This window comes from Notamacropus eugenii, chromosome 3 (genome assembly GCF_028372415.1).
Source record: "Notamacropus eugenii isolate mMacEug1 chromosome 3, mMacEug1.pri_v2, whole genome shotgun sequence".
Classification (NCBI taxonomy): domain Eukaryota; kingdom Metazoa; phylum Chordata; class Mammalia; order Diprotodontia; family Macropodidae; genus Notamacropus; species Notamacropus eugenii.
The window spans coordinates 142,319,108-142,334,789 of NC_092874.1; the positions used below are offsets into that span (position 1 = coordinate 142,319,108).

Here is a 15,682-nt window from a genome sequence, read left to right on the forward strand (position 1 = left end):
TGGTTGTGCATGGCAGTCATTTCACAGAGCTGTTACATCCTCCTAAATTGATTTGGCAGGCAGATCTTGAATTAGTACGTGGTTCAATACTGTTTTGGCATTTCAGTGTGAACAAGGTGCTGTTCAGAGGTTTCTTATAGGGAGAACTGTACATTTATTAAACGCTAGAAACAACAAAAAAACTAAGAGACCTTCCCCACTGATTAGTCAGGCTAAGATCCATCCCTTCCATATGCTACTTTCCCTTCACTTAGTCTGACAACATTAAGAGAACAAGCACAGGGTGAACTAACAAAGCATATGCGATTGGATGCAGAAAGAGAAACAGCTAGATAAGTCCAGCAGACTGAGCAAAGGGATGCTAAATTCCAAGAAATAAAAAAGAAAAAAAAAAAGAACTTGGGAGTGAATATAACCACAATCTGGGATCCAGCAATAAGGCTTCATCATTTCTCTTAAAATTCTAGATTTATTGATTCTTTTAAAAAACGATGCCAGGCAAGTCATCTACGTAGTTCTCGCTCATATTTAATGTTTCTTCCATTTGTTTCTAGCAAAATATAGAAAAAAGGAAAGAGGAATTGAAGAGGGCTTTGGATTGAAATAATCTTCATTATTAGTTTGGAAGGGGGAAAGCCTCCCTGCAGCAGTGGACGTAGGATGTTCACTTTTATCTCCGAGAAAAAGTTCAGTCTGGGAGTGCTAAAAGAATTCACTGATCTTGTTGATTTTTTTTTTGTGGGCTGGGAACCAAAAAAACCCAACACAGCTCCTAATTATTATGACTGTTGTTATTTTACGTTTATTTAGTGCCTCGACTCCAAGGTGCTTAAAAATAAGGGAAAAATGTAGGAGGAGAGATGTGGTTCAGTACTTGTCATCAATCTGCTTTAACAACCTACATAGAAAATCCTCTGTGATTAATGACTAAATGAATGAAACTGTTGAGTGAGTGCACAGATAGTACAATATGTATTGAGTGGGCAAATGTTAAGTGAAAGGAAAAAACGCAAAACGTCATACCGTCTGTACAAGGATTTTCCTGTAGCAGTTGCATTGCAGTAAAATTGCCTGGATGAAGATGCATTCTACTGAGAGGTAGGAAAACATTTTTATGTGAATAAAACAATATCCTACTGAAAAGAAACTTGGAGCTACTCCTGTATTCCATGTGTACCATGTCCTTTGATTTTCCAAGATGCAAGCTTCTAACAGTCTAAGGGGGACTTGGAAATATTTTTGAGCTGGGAGATGTCTGTGTGTTTTGAAAATCTTATGCATGTTTTTTGACTTGATGACTTGGATAATCTGAAAATCAATTTGCTTTGTCAATGCTTCCTGGATTAGAATTCCACTATTTGGTCCATATCCTAGGTAAGACATTGTTTGCAAATTGTGGTACTTGTGAAATGTTGCAGTGGTTGCTAAGGTATTTAAGGTACTGATGAAGTAAAATGGTTGTCATGGTGACTGATAAAAATAAATGTTGAAATTGCCCTGGGTTCTTTTCTTTTCCAGTCTACTGAAGAAAATTGAACGGGAAACATGGAGGGAGAGTGGCGTATCATTGATTGCCACTGTAACCCGTCTAATGGAGAGGTTATTAGACTACAGGTGAGCTTCTGCACAATGCTTTCCAGAAATCTTGGGCCAGGGTTAGGACATCAGCTGGTTAGATTAGAATAAAGATTCCATTTGTGTAATCAGTTCAAAGGCCTGACAATCAGAACATGAGACTTTTTGAACTTAGATAACTGACTCAAAACCAAGCCAGTTGGAAATTCTTATTGGCCAGTTGTGGGAAAGTCCTAGTAAATGGGAATCCTCTTCTGAACATCTACTAATCAAGCATCTTTCTGATACATAGAACCACGGATGAAGAATTAAAGTGGTCTATGATGGGACCCAGTCTTGTTTTTTAATGACAAGAATATTATATTACTGTCTTTCTAAATAATGAGATCAATCAAACCCTCTTCTTTCTTTTACTATATATTTGTTTTTTTAAAGCATTTATTCCTATTAAGATGATTAAATTGAAATAAAGGGTTTTTTTAGTGTCCATTTTATGTAATGATGTATCTCCATCACATTTATATCATTTCCTGTAATACTCTATTTCCCAAGTAATTTTATTCTCTCTTAACCTGGAGATGTAATCCTCAGCACAAAGTTTAGGTATGGAGCTCACAGGCATACCTGGACGGGTCCTATACAATCAGAGCATGCTATAATATAACCTTTCTTCCAGTGGCTGAATGTTTAATTACGTTCCTGTCTCCTATGATTGTATAATCTTAGCTGGCGTCTGTTGTTTCACGAAACAAACTGCATTTGTCTGTTGAGACTTCTCACTATTGCATTTTGTTTTAGGGACTGCATGAAAATGGGAGAAGTGGATGGCAAAAAGATTGGCTGTACAGTTAGCCTACTGGTTTGTAAATAATTTTTTCTCTGTATATATGTCTGATTAATTTTTTACTAATCATAGAAATGCTGATGTGTACATTTTTGCCTAGATGCTTCTCAAATGAATTAAAGATTGACTTTCAGAGGAATTTTGCAAATTACATGTTGGATTCAGTACCAAAATTAGATATTCAGCTATAGCAGAATGTTCCCATTATAATCTAGCTAGGAACAATAAATATCAAACTCTGTAGTAGAATCTGATAATGATAAAACAAACTTCTTGAGGAATAAATTCTCAGTGTTATAAAAGTTGAAACTGTTTTAACATTTATAGGACACATTTTGTTCCCTTTGGAGATAGCAAAGTGTCACTTGATTGAATTTTTTTCACCTCAATGTATGTAGACTTCCCTTCTTTTCTTTCCTTTCAGAAAGTTGAATCCCATTTCTAGGAAAGAATAATGAGCCCTCTTTTTGCTCCCCATTGACAATTTTGTATTTTACACAGTAGTTTTCACATTTTGGCTTTTTCACACTTTGCATTCACAAAGCAGCCATTGTTAGCTTTCGGATTATAAATATCTCCCAGTATTTGTTACTACTTTGTAGATTTCCTAATTGCATATAGAACTACCATACCATTTCTAGGAGTCCATTTTGAGGAGTAATGCAGTACTTGCCTTGAAATAACAATAATTATGTAGTAAATTGTGCTTTGAAAATCAAGTTGTTTTAATGTACCAAAACTATAATTTTATTATAGCTTGTTTCAAGGATAGGAATTTATTATCCAATTGCCAGCTACCCTCCAAGATAAACTAAGGCAGTAATTACATAGCAAATTCTGTGTAACTGTCTTTTAAATCTGTTGGTTGTGTCTTTGTAGATTAAAATAATGACCTTACATTTAGAGGTTAACTTTTCAAGCATCTTTATCATGTGGATTAATGCTGTAGAAAAATGTCTTTCACTCTAGTGTGGAATGAAACAAGGTGTGTTACTACTATCAACCAATCAATCAACAAATATTTGTTAAGCAACGACTATGTGCTAGAGACTGTGCCAGGTGCTTGAGGACACAAGTTATAAAGAATGAAATAATCCCTGCTTGAAAAGAATTTTATTTTCCGTTTGTACTACCTTTTAGATATCTTCTAATGTTTTTATTCTCCTCTGGCCTCTCATTGTCTAGTCTAAGTCCTATCATTACCACTAGTGTGGTGATGTGGTAAAGCTTTGTGACCTTGAATTCCATGTAGTCCATAACTTCTCCCATTTGACTTCAGCTTTAAATCATATCGTGCCTCCTTCAGCACCATTTCATTTTACTTCATAGCATTCACGTCCGTCCTGCCTTTCTTTACAACCCCTCTGTTATTAAGAAGACTTTAATATTATTGCAACTGATTGCTTCTGTATCTCAGATTTGCATTTTCTATCTTCCTTTAACCCCATTCAGCTTCACTGGTATTAGCATTCCCTCAAACGCATATATAACACAAAACTCTGCTACTCTGCCCTTGCCGCCATGAATTATCAACCTAATTATCTATGTCTTACCTCATACTCATGCACCTGGAGACAGTAGATAGAGCCCTGGGCCTAAAGTCAAAAAGTTGAGTTCAAATCCAGCCACAGACATTACCTAGCTGTTTAATCCTAGTCAAGTCACTTAACCACTGTGTGCCTCAGTTTCCTCTTCTATAAAATGAAGATAATAATAGCACCTACCTATTAGGGTTGTTTTAAGGATAAAGTGAGATACTATCTCAAAGTGCTATAAGAATGTTAGCTATTATTATTTTAGAAACACATATGAAGTCTCTTCATTCATTGGTATTGTCAGATATTCCACTCAGCTTTGATGTCTATGACTTCTTAAGTTCATGTTTTATATTCCTTCCCTCACAAGCCTTAATGCTTTTCTTTTTTTGAGGCAGTCAGGATAAAGTGACTTGCCCAGGGTCACATAGCTAGTAAGTGTCTCAGGACAGATTTGAACTCAGGTCCTCCTGACTCCAAGGCTAATGTTCTATTCACCTAGCTGCCCCCAAGCCATACTCCTTTTTAAAATTTACTTTTAATTTATTTTAATTATGAATTTTAAACACCAAGAAAGAGCATCTCAACATACACAGAACAGAAAAAAGATGACTCTATGTTAAATTGCAAATTGTCAGTTTATACACTTGCTTTTATGCAATAATAAATTCCATGTCATTTCAAAACTGTTCTTCTCTCTGAATTTCCCTCACTCCTTCCCTGTGTAGTTCTTAAAACATCCCACTGCCCTCCCCCCCCCCTTTTTTTTTGTATCACCACTACTGACCCTAACCTCCCCTCCCTAACTCTTCCATTACAAAATCCAGGAGGAAATAAAAAAGAAAAACCTTTTTAAGGAACAGGTATAGTCAAGTAAAATGAATCCACAATGGTGACCCTGCCCAAAAAATGTGCACCCACTTTGGAAACTTTAGTTCATTACCTTTCCATCAGGGGGTGGCTAACAGGCTTCATCATGTGTACTTCAGAGACATGTTTGATTATTGTGAGTTTTTCATTTCTTTCAGTTTCATTTCTTCATTTTTTTCAATTCTTTCAAAATTGTTGTTGGATTTATTTGTTGTTGTTTACAATCCTGTTTTCCTTGCATAAATATTTCTTCTTGTTCTGTTCATTCAAGTCCACTCTACATTAATTCATACAACCATGGATTCTGTGGAATAAAAGTCCATCACATTTAAATTCCAGGTCATTAAGAATTTATTAAGGCTTACTATGTGTCAGACACTTTTACTACACACCAGCCAAAATATGCCCAGCCATTACCCTATTGATGAGTACCACCTTATATTTTAGTCCCTGCTTTACTGCTTTCAGGATTAGCAAATATATTTTGCTTGCAGTTGTCTTTTTTGGTATTATCTTCCCAATTCCTGTGTTTTCCTGTTGAATGTGATAGATTTTATACCAAATTGCCTTACTTTGTCCATTTCAGATGAGTAAGATTCATCTAATGCTCATTCCCTTTGTCCTTTACCTCCATGTTTCTGTATTATTCTCATACACCCCAGTTATGAAAAATAGCAACTTTTACCTCCTTTTTCCTCCTTTAAATACTGTTTTATTTCTTTTTTGTCCTCCCTCCCCCCCTCTCCAAACCCTTAGAACAGAACCAGTCAACCCTCAGGTCCTCTGTCTTCACTCTTTAATTCCTTTAATATTCTTTGAAGACTTTAAGATTCTGAAGAGACACTTATTTCTCCCTATTCCTCCATTAGAATGTTAGTACTCCATCCTCATATAGGCTCTTCCAGATGATCAAATAAATTTACCTTTGTAGATATCTCCTGATTCTTGTGCTCATATCTCATAGTTCCTATTCACCTCTGGTCTTTTCCTCAGAAATGCTTAGAAGTTCTTCCATTAAAGATCCTTTCCTTCCTCTCCCACCCCCTATCTCCCATATGATTATACTCAGTTTTATAGAGTAAGTTATTCTTGGTTGTAAATCTATACCTTTTGCTTTTTGGAATTTTTATTCCAAGATCTCTCATTTAGAGGAGAAGCTGCCAGGTGTTGTGTGATAATGACTGTGGTTCTTTAGTACTTCTTTCAGGATGATTGTAGTATTTTTTTCTTTGACATAGGAACCCTGAATTTTGGCTCCAACATTACCAGGACTTTTCTTCTTGAATAATTTTTTTCAGGAGATTAATATTGGATTCTTTCGATCTTCCTTTGCCCTCTGGTTCTAATATACTTTAGCTATTTTCATTTTTAATTTCTTGAAATATAATGTCCAGGCTTTTTAAAAATAGGTTTTCAGGAAGTCCAGTGATTTTTAAATTATCTTTCTTTGACCTAGTTTTCAGGTCATTTGTCTCATATCAGATATCTCACGTTTTGTTCTCTTTTTTTAAATCTTTTGATTTTGTGTTCTAATATTTCCTTTCATCTAGTGGAGTCACTGATTTCTGTTTGATCTGTTACCTTTTTCAGGTAGTGAATTACTTGGATAAGGTTTACCACTTCTTCTACTCTTCTAATTTTTCTTCCATAGCTTTTATTTAATTTTTTCTCTCGTGCTTCCTTTCTTCTAGGTATCCATGTAATTTTTTGCACAAAATTCATTACCTTTGAATCTCTGTTTACATTGTTATGAAGTTATTCTCCCCTTACTTTTGGGGGGGGCATTTTTAGATCCATAGTAATTGGTGCAGTGTAGTAAATATTATAGTATAGATCTATAGTAATTAGTAGGTATTTTCCTTAGTTTATTCATCCCTTTAGATCCTGAATTGGAATTTTCACAAAGAGCAAGTTCTATCCTCTGCTGTGTTTTGGTGGAATGATATTCCCTGATTGATTTTTTTACTGGGTGCCTTGAATTCCTGTATTGAACTCTAGCTCCTGGTGCTAAGTCCCAGGGGTTATTTGAAGTTCAGAGCCCTGGATCTTCAGGAACTTCTCTGGCATCTCCGAGCAGAATGTTAGGGATACCTGCGCTATCCTAGTCTGAGCTCTGTGGTATCTTCAGTGGTACTTTCTACTCCCCATGGTTTCCAGAGTTCCCACCCTTGGGCTTTCTGACCACACTGAGGATTTGGGGGAATGGGGGTAATAGGATAGATGCAATTCTTGTTGCCTCTGTACACATATCCCTAAAGGCTATACATATCTCAGACTGATAGCACTGGGAAGCTGCTACAGACTTTTTTACCTGCGCTGATACTAATCCCCTTTCCTACTTGCCCATCTGATTCTAGCTGTTTTTTGGTACAGTTTTGGGGTAATAGAAATAACCTAGTGCATTTAGGTGACTCAGTGGATAGGCTACTGAACTTGGAATCAGGAAGACCCATCTTCATGAATTCAAATCTGGCCTCAGACACTTTCTAGCTATGTGACTCTGGGCAAGTCACTTAACCCTGTTTGCCTCAGTTTCTCATCTGTAAAATGAGCTGGAGAAAGAAATTGCAAAAGATACTCCAGTATCTTTGCCAAGAAAACTCCAAACCCCAAGTGGGGTCACAAAGAGTCATACACAATTGAAACAACTACACAGCAGCAAGAGACAACTTAATTAAGTTTCTCTTTAGATTTCTTGATCACTGGTCTGGTGAGAATGTTTGCTGGAACAGGCATATAGGAGAGGGGCAGCCTACCTCCCATTCAGGTCCATTCTTCTTTTCATTATTTTTTGCTGCCTAATCATTCATATCTTAACTCTTGTCCTAGTGACTCTCTCCTTGGCCCTTTTCTCTTGTCTTTATGTTCTTTCTCCCTAGATGTTCTCATCACCTGTTCTCATCACCTCCTATTGGCTCAAGTAGCACCCCTGTGCAGATGGCTCCAGCTGCAGTGGAGAGGGCACTGGTTCCAGGGTCAGAGGACCTGAGTTTAAATCCCACCTCTGATTATCACTGCCTATATAAAGTTGGGCAAATCACTTAACCTCCAGGATCATGGTTTCCTCATCTTTAAAATGAATTATTTGACTAGATTGCTTAAATAGTGCCTTCTAACTTTAAATAGGCGAGCCTGTGGTCCTATGATTCTGTGATACCATGATCTATGTATCTATCAGTATTCTCTCCACTAAGCCCCAGCACTACATTACCAGCTTCTTGTTTGGCATTTCCAACTACATACCCTATAGACATCTACATTCAAAATGTCCAAAACAGAGGTCCTTCTCTTTCACCCCAAACCACCCTCCTTTTCTGATTGCTGTTCAGGGCACCACCATCACTTAGTCACTACTAACCATCTCTGCTACCCCCATATCTATTCAATGACAAAGTCCTATTGATTCTCCCTCCACAGCATCTCTTGTATCCCTCCTTTTTTGTTTACTTATAGGGCCATCAATTTAATCAACCTTTCATCATTTTTTTCCCTTAACCACTGCAGTGGTAGTATCCTAATTGGTCTGTCCGCTTCTGGTAGCTAGCTGTCTATTCCAGTGCATCAAGCACACTGTTGCCAAAGTCCTAAAATACTAGAATACCTCTCCCCTATCCTTAAGGGAAGAATAAGGAGGAATAGAGAATAAGCATTTATATAGTTCCTACTTTGTGCCAGGCACGTGCTAAGCACTTTGCAATTATTTCATTTAATTCTGAGGTAAACAGAAGTTAAGTGACATGCCTCAAGTCACACAGTTAATATGTGAGGCTAGATTTGAACTCAGATCATCCTGCTTCCAGATCCAGTGCTCTATCCTCTGCACAACCTCAAAAAATCTTAAGAGCATCTTTCTGCCTTTGAGATAAAAGATAAAATGTAAACTTTCCCCCCACACTCCATTTAAAGCCCTTCACACTCTGGTTCCACCTTGCTTTCCAAACTTATTGTACATTATTCTCCTTTAGGTAGTCATCATTTCAGCCAAGGAGGCCTACTTACCAGTCCTTGTACATGATATTTTATCTCCAGCCCCTGTAGTTATGGGCAGTCTATCCTTCAAACCCAGAATTCACACCATCCTCACCTCAAATTTTTGAACCCCTCATTTTATTGAATGTTTAACTCATGTGCCACCTCCAACATGAGCCCTTTTGTGATCACCTTAGTTGCTAGTGACCTCTATTTGCTTTGTTTGTATATATTTTTCTTTGTTTAGCTTCATGTATATTTGTATGTGTTTAGCTTCTCCTTCACCCCTCCTACCCTGTTCTTTCTGCACTGTGTGAGAATATGAGCTACTTGAGGGTTGAGATTGTTTTGTTATGTCTTTGTATCTTCAATACCTGTCATAGTCTCTGGCATGAAGTGCTTACTAAATGTTTGGTGATTGAACCTATGGATCACATATTGATTAAACACATATAATGTTCATTGGTAATTTTAGGCATCTTGAACAGGCAAAAGATACTCACATTTTTAGAGCAATTATTGTTTCAGGCTAATGTAAGAGAATCTATAATTAAAGGCCCTCATATATCATTCCTAGGCTGACCTTTTAATTTTTATACCATATGGAAAAATCTTGATGTTTTTTAACTGCCATATGATTAGTATCGTCTCTTCCTTTTGGTCCATTTTGATGAATCCTTTGGAAGGATAATTTCTAAAATACTTGTTTTTAAAAAGTTCCCATTTGTCTTGTGAAAATCATGACTTAAATTCCAACATTAAGTTAATAATGTGCATAATTTTTGACATGACTAATACTAGAAAGTATAATTATTGTTTTGTTCTATGTGTCACAAGCATGTTTGCCAGACACATGCAAAAGATTCCTGTCTACTGGCAGTAATCATAAAATGTTTTCTAAAGAAACACTTTTCCTTCACAGGAAAAAAGGCTTATTTTGTTCTCAAAGAAAGCTCCTTTCCTTATAAGCAAGCTATTAGAGCAAATCATCCTTTGATAATTTCAGAAACCCTGCTGTGGTGCTGTTAGACACTGTGTTTATGGTACCACAATTCTAGATAATTAAAATGATTTTTGGTTAATTTAAGCAAGAGGGCTATGAATAGCATTGTTTATTGAATTTTTTAAAAATGCCATAATCTACAGGAAACAAAAGGTAAGAAGGATAAATGAAGTATCTTGAATGTGGTCAAAATGGAATATTTGCATTCTCTGATATCTTCCTCATATTTCTAGCATGTCATAAGTGGATTAGTCCCCAGATAAGGAGACAAGTGGAGAGAAAGTAAACTAAAATCTTTGGCTAAAGTTTGCTACAAGCTCTTTCTAGTTTAGGCAGTATCTGGGGAAAATGATTCACATTTATGATGTTTCAATGGTCATCTGACTCAGGCTTTGATGGGATTTAGATGAGGCGTAATTGGGGTTTTGCCTCAAATCTGCTACAAATTGGTTGCAGCCCCTTTAAGAAGGTCACTTTAACACTGGCCCTCAGTTTGTTTATGTGTGATATGAGAAGGGTGGACTATATCATGGATTCTGAATCTGTTTTTTGTGGCATGAACCCCTTCAATAGTCTGATGAACCCTGTGTGCCCCTTTTCACAATTGCATTTGTTGCCCACATTTCTAATTGAATTAAATGCTAAATTTCAGTTAGGGGCTAGTGAATATAAAGATGCAGGGGTTTTTGGTTTTGGTTTTTCCCCACCCCAGTTCAAGGACCCACTAAAATCTGCCTCCAGATTCCTTTGGGGGTCTGTGGACCCAAGGTTAAGAATCTCTGGGATCATTTGCCCATTGAAATGTAGGCTCATTGCAAGTGGGGGTTGTTTCACTCCTTGTACTGGAGTCCACAGTGCCTACCACAGTTCCTGGTACATAGTAGGTGCTTAATGAATATGTTGATTGATTTAAGTTACCTTGCAGCCCTGACGTTTGTTTGATTTTTGTTTCCACTTAAAACATGTTCTTTGGCCTAGAATTTCACACTCAGTAGCTATTTCTGCCCAACCCTAGTCCACAGTCAGACTCTGATGCTCATTTTCCTCAGCTGTAATTTGATGATCCTCACTCCATCAAAAAGTATAAGTAAAGAAAGGATGCTTAAGCTCCTTAAGAATCAGCTGGAAGGAAGACCTGCTCAATAAAGGTACATTAAACACAGGCTTTAAAATATGGCACACCTCTTAGAATAAGTCTTCACTTTTCAAGTTTCCGGAGCTCAGCTAGTAGCTCTTCTAATATTGCGACTGGGTAGATGTACTCATATTATAGACAGACTTACTCTGATCACATTCCAGAAATAAATTTAGTTGTGTGCATGCAGCTCAGAATAAATTTTTCCATAGCAATTATGTTATAACTCTTGGTTCAGTGCTCACTCTATCCTACAAAAAATAGCAATCCATAATGTATTTGAAAGACATATGTATATGTGTGTGTGTGTGTATAGGTGTATATATATACATGTAAATATATATGCTTATATACATACATGTATTTGTTATATATTTATCTATGTATCCATCCATTTACCCCTGTAAAAGCTGCACATAGGCATGTGCACACACAATTTATCAGAGTCATGGCTTCAGTGCTATAGAGAAACTCTATTGGATGGAGATCTGTAAATAACTCATAACATATGGTGTTAGAAAATGGCCTGTGGCCTTGAAGTATAATACTTTATCAAAAGAATGTTTAACTGATATAAATTGAATTGCTGCTTCCTTAAATGTTCCATTGCTAAATCATGGTGGGGACTGACAATGACAGGAGAGCACAAGCTTTGGCCATTCCTACCAAGCTCAAAAACTCCAGGCATGGCTTACGATAGATAAACTAAACTGGCTGTCTTTCATCAGAGGACCAGAACAGCCAACTTCAAAAAAGGCTATCATGATATTGGCCACTATATGTATAATATGATAATATTCATAACATGATATATAATATATACCTAATAATCATAAAATCAAAATAGGGCTTTTACTAAATAATTAAAAGACTGCAGGAAAGCTAGATAAGGACCAGATGCATTTTAAAAGTTCTTTTATTAAATTATTTGTACCTTAATATTGATCTAGATAAATTTTATTAACTTTTTACAATCAATTATTTTCAGTACATTAAAAACTATAACATTTCATTCACTCCTAAACTTTCATCATGATTCTTTGTCTCTTCATTCTCATTTACATTTACTCTTATCAGAGCTCCATATATTTTTATCACCAAATAAAATATTTGTTTTATGAATAAAATCCCTATTGATTCATATGTAGGACAAGTGTTTTAAACCTAAACCAAAAATACTTAGCATCTGTCATTAGTAACCTAGAGTAGGAGCTTACTCATCATAGAATGGTCTCTTCCATCTGTCCTCCACCACATGGTTTTTCAAAAAACATAACAGGTTCACATTTTGTCTATCACAATACCATTTTTTATTTCTTAGATAACTTTTTAAAATAAATCTAAAATTTAATGATACAATTGAATGCAGTTATTTTGCACGATGACTCTACGTTTGTATATTTATGTACATTTATGTGTGTATTCATAAAATTCCATTTATAAAATGTATTATTCAGTTGTGCCTGATTATTCATGATTCCATGGACAATATTGTCCATGGAGTTTTCTTGGCCGAAATACTGGAATGGTTTTGTCATTTCCTTCTCTAATAAAATGTGTAGCATTTTATAAACCACTTGGTTGTGGAAAAGCCATAAATCAATAACCTTTATGTCAACTTTGTTACAATCTTGGTTATTTCCAGCCACTGAGTCAATAAGCATTTATTAAAAGCTTACTCTGTGCCAGGCACTGTGCTAACCTCTCCAACTCTTTGCCTCAAGAAGTTCACATTCCAGTGTGGGAGACAATGTGCAAATAACTGTATACATATAAGAAATATACTAAGATGGGAGTAGCACCGAGGAGGGGAAGAATACCAGGAAAGAAGCTGGCATTTGATCTAAATCTTGCAGGAAGCCAAAGAACCCAGGAGACGGGGGGTGAGGAGTTATAGTTTGTCAGGAATGAGTGATAGGAAGTGAAAAGGCAAGGAGTCAGGAGATGCCTTGTCTACTGTATGCTGACTGTTCATTGATGATTAAAAATGCATCATGGCTTAGGAAATAGAGGATGAACTTGAAAGTCAGAAAGGCCTGGTTTTAAGCCCTGCCTCTAATAAATGGGGAAGTCACTCAATCCTTATAAGTGGCCCGGTTAACTATGATTGTAATTTATAGGTAAGTTGATGATCTGCCTTAGTGTAGTGAATTTCCATACTGGGAATTCAGACTGATAAGATCTAGATTAGGTCTAGACCTAACTTGCATCTCCCAAAAACATGCAGACAGGGAAAAAAAAGTGGAATAAAGAGAAATTTAAGCATAAATGGTGGTATCACCGTACTCCCCACTTAAAATAAGCTCTGTAAATTTCAAGATTTTCTTTTGTGAATATGGGCTTAAAAAATGAGGCAGTTTTTCAATTTTCACCTAAGAACTGCAGAAGAGTATGAGACTGAGAACTCTTTGGCCTTAATGAAGCTTTTTATGCTTACCTTCTTGCTACAGAACTTTTACAAAACTGAGCTGAACAAAGAGGAGATGTATATACGCTACATTCATAAACTCTACGATCTGCATCTGAAAGCACAAAATTTCACAGGTAACTTGACCATTTGGGGATTGGGGAAAGTATTGGAGATGGTTACATTAAGCCGTCACTTTCATTTTTAAAAATTATTTTTTATTCTGTTAAATGTTTACTAATTGCATGTAAAAAAATTAACATTCACTTTTAAAATTTTTGAGTTCTAAATTCTTTCCCTGCAGTCTGCCATTCTTCCACCTCTCGAGAAGGCAGGCAATATGATATTGACTATACCTGTGAAGTTACGCAACTACATTCACTTTCTTAATCCAAAATCAGGACTTTGGGATTTCAAAGTAGCATGGCTACCTGGAGATTATAATTCACAGTACATGTAATGCATGATCTAGTAACTATTGTTTCAGAGCATCAGTATGATAAGGGACCCTATCGACTGTGGGTATGGCTATTTTGCAGTTTTTAAAAGAATGAAGGCACTCTATCTTTCTGAAATAGTTGCTTATATTCACAAAATTTCAACTTACTGCTTTTAGCTAAAATCATTATGTTTGGCTTTATATGCCATTGATGCTGTTTATTTCATACAAACCAATGAAGTTTTTTGCTGCAACTTAGATATTTCTCATGTATTCATTCCAGGCCTTGTACCTAGTTTAAATGCCCTTTTGTTTTAAAAGTAAAAAATCTCAAACAGTATCAAAACGTAAGCATTGTTAACACTCAAAAGAGCCTTTTCCCTGTATTGTAATTCTCTCAATTGATATTATTTCAGTAATATGAAACAATAAAATGAGTATAAAGGTGCTTTGGGAGGACTTCTGGCATCGTAGCTCTTGGAATGTAGAAATGATTGACCAGGTACATGCAAGAGGTAGAAAAGAAGGTTTACTTAGCTTGTAAGGGTGAAGTCAGCAAACTGAGGGCAAGGATGTATGCAGATGGTTCTGGTTGAGTGTCTGGTCCTTCTTCTCCCCAGGGGATATCTCTGACAAACAGCAGATCTAGACCTCCAGAATGAGGAGGCACCATCCCACCCTGGGCTTTATTATATGCTTATGGTCAGCCACATCCCCAATGCAAAGTCTTCCATTATGCATAAAATAAAGTCACTTTTGTTTTCTAGCTGCTCCCATGTCAGAGGCTACCAGCCCTCATTCCTATGTGGCGTGAAATCATAGCTGTTGCACAGGGCTTTTTCCCTCTGTTACAGTGCCTAAGCCTAGGCATAGCCTAATACTCAAAAATTGTGTTGATGGATGGGCTGACAAATCTCACAATTTATCTGCCTTCTCAACTCCAGCAACCTCTATTTCTCCATGTTCAGACACACACAGGCATCATTCTGTGGAACTTCAATTGTAACCATACCATCTCCCAAGATCACTAACTCTGAGATTCTTTTCTCCACTTATAATCATCCCAATTCATAAGAATCCGGTTCTCACTCTCACCATAACCTCCATTCCTGGCCCCTTCCTGATTCCCCTAGTCATCTCTGTACTCTCAATTTCACTTACCTCAGTACCCACTCTTGACTATGTCTGTGGTTAACTACTTGAGTGATTTACTAGGAGCTACTCTAAAATCACTTGCCTCAATTGACCTTTTACCATTCCCAAACTGCCAATACTCAACCAAGAGTAAGCCCTACCAGATGATTTCTTTGCTTTCCCCAGGCCATTAAACTTTCCTAGCAAAGCCAAAAAATCAGTTGTCAACTCATGTAAATTTATGCTGTATAACCTTAGTGGATTCACTGGTTGACAGTCCTATTCAGCACTGATTGACTTCCTGTCTAATTCTCCATAGTGGCTGTTTTATACCTTTCCCCCTCTCCCAGTATCTCCCTCTCCTCCCATCACCCAGAGCAAATGACTTAGGCTTCTGCCTCCTACCAGCACTGAGGTGTAGTACTAGAGTCTAGAAGAAATACTAGGAATGGATTTTGGAACAAGCTATATGAGCCTGTGGTAGCTTATATAAACAAAGGAGAGAGCCTAGAATTAAGCCTTGAAAAACATCCACATTCACCAAACAGGAGGTCGAAGATGAAACATCAAAGGAGGCAGTTAGAAAAACAGAGGAGAAATAGGGAATAGTCTCACAGAATCAAGAGATGGAGAGAGAGGGAGGGGGAGAAAGAAGGTGCCAGGGAAGGAAGGTCAAGTAGGATGAGAACTGAGAAAAAGCCATTGGTTTTATCAGTTAAGAGATTGTTAGTAATCTTGGAGGAAGCAGCCTCAGTAGATCTGGAAGCTAAG

At 36.8% G+C, this 15,682-nt stretch overlaps 1 protein-coding gene across 7 annotated transcripts in view; it reads left to right on the forward strand.

The window, feature by feature from the left end:
• The window catches only part of DOCK4 (dedicator of cytokinesis 4), a 537,022-nt gene that overhangs the window by 478,740 nt on the left and 42,600 nt on the right, over positions 1-15,682 (forward strand). For all 7 annotated transcript variants that reach the window (XM_072653018.1, XM_072653019.1, XM_072653025.1 and 4 more), the window contains 3 exons: positions 1,519-1,614; positions 2,374-2,434; positions 13,382-13,475. In XM_072653018.1, the coding sequence (XP_072509119.1) occupies positions 1,519-1,614; positions 2,374-2,434; positions 13,382-13,475 (251 nt within the window). The remainder of the gene's footprint in view (positions 1-1,518; positions 1,615-2,373; positions 2,435-13,381; positions 13,476-15,682) is intronic.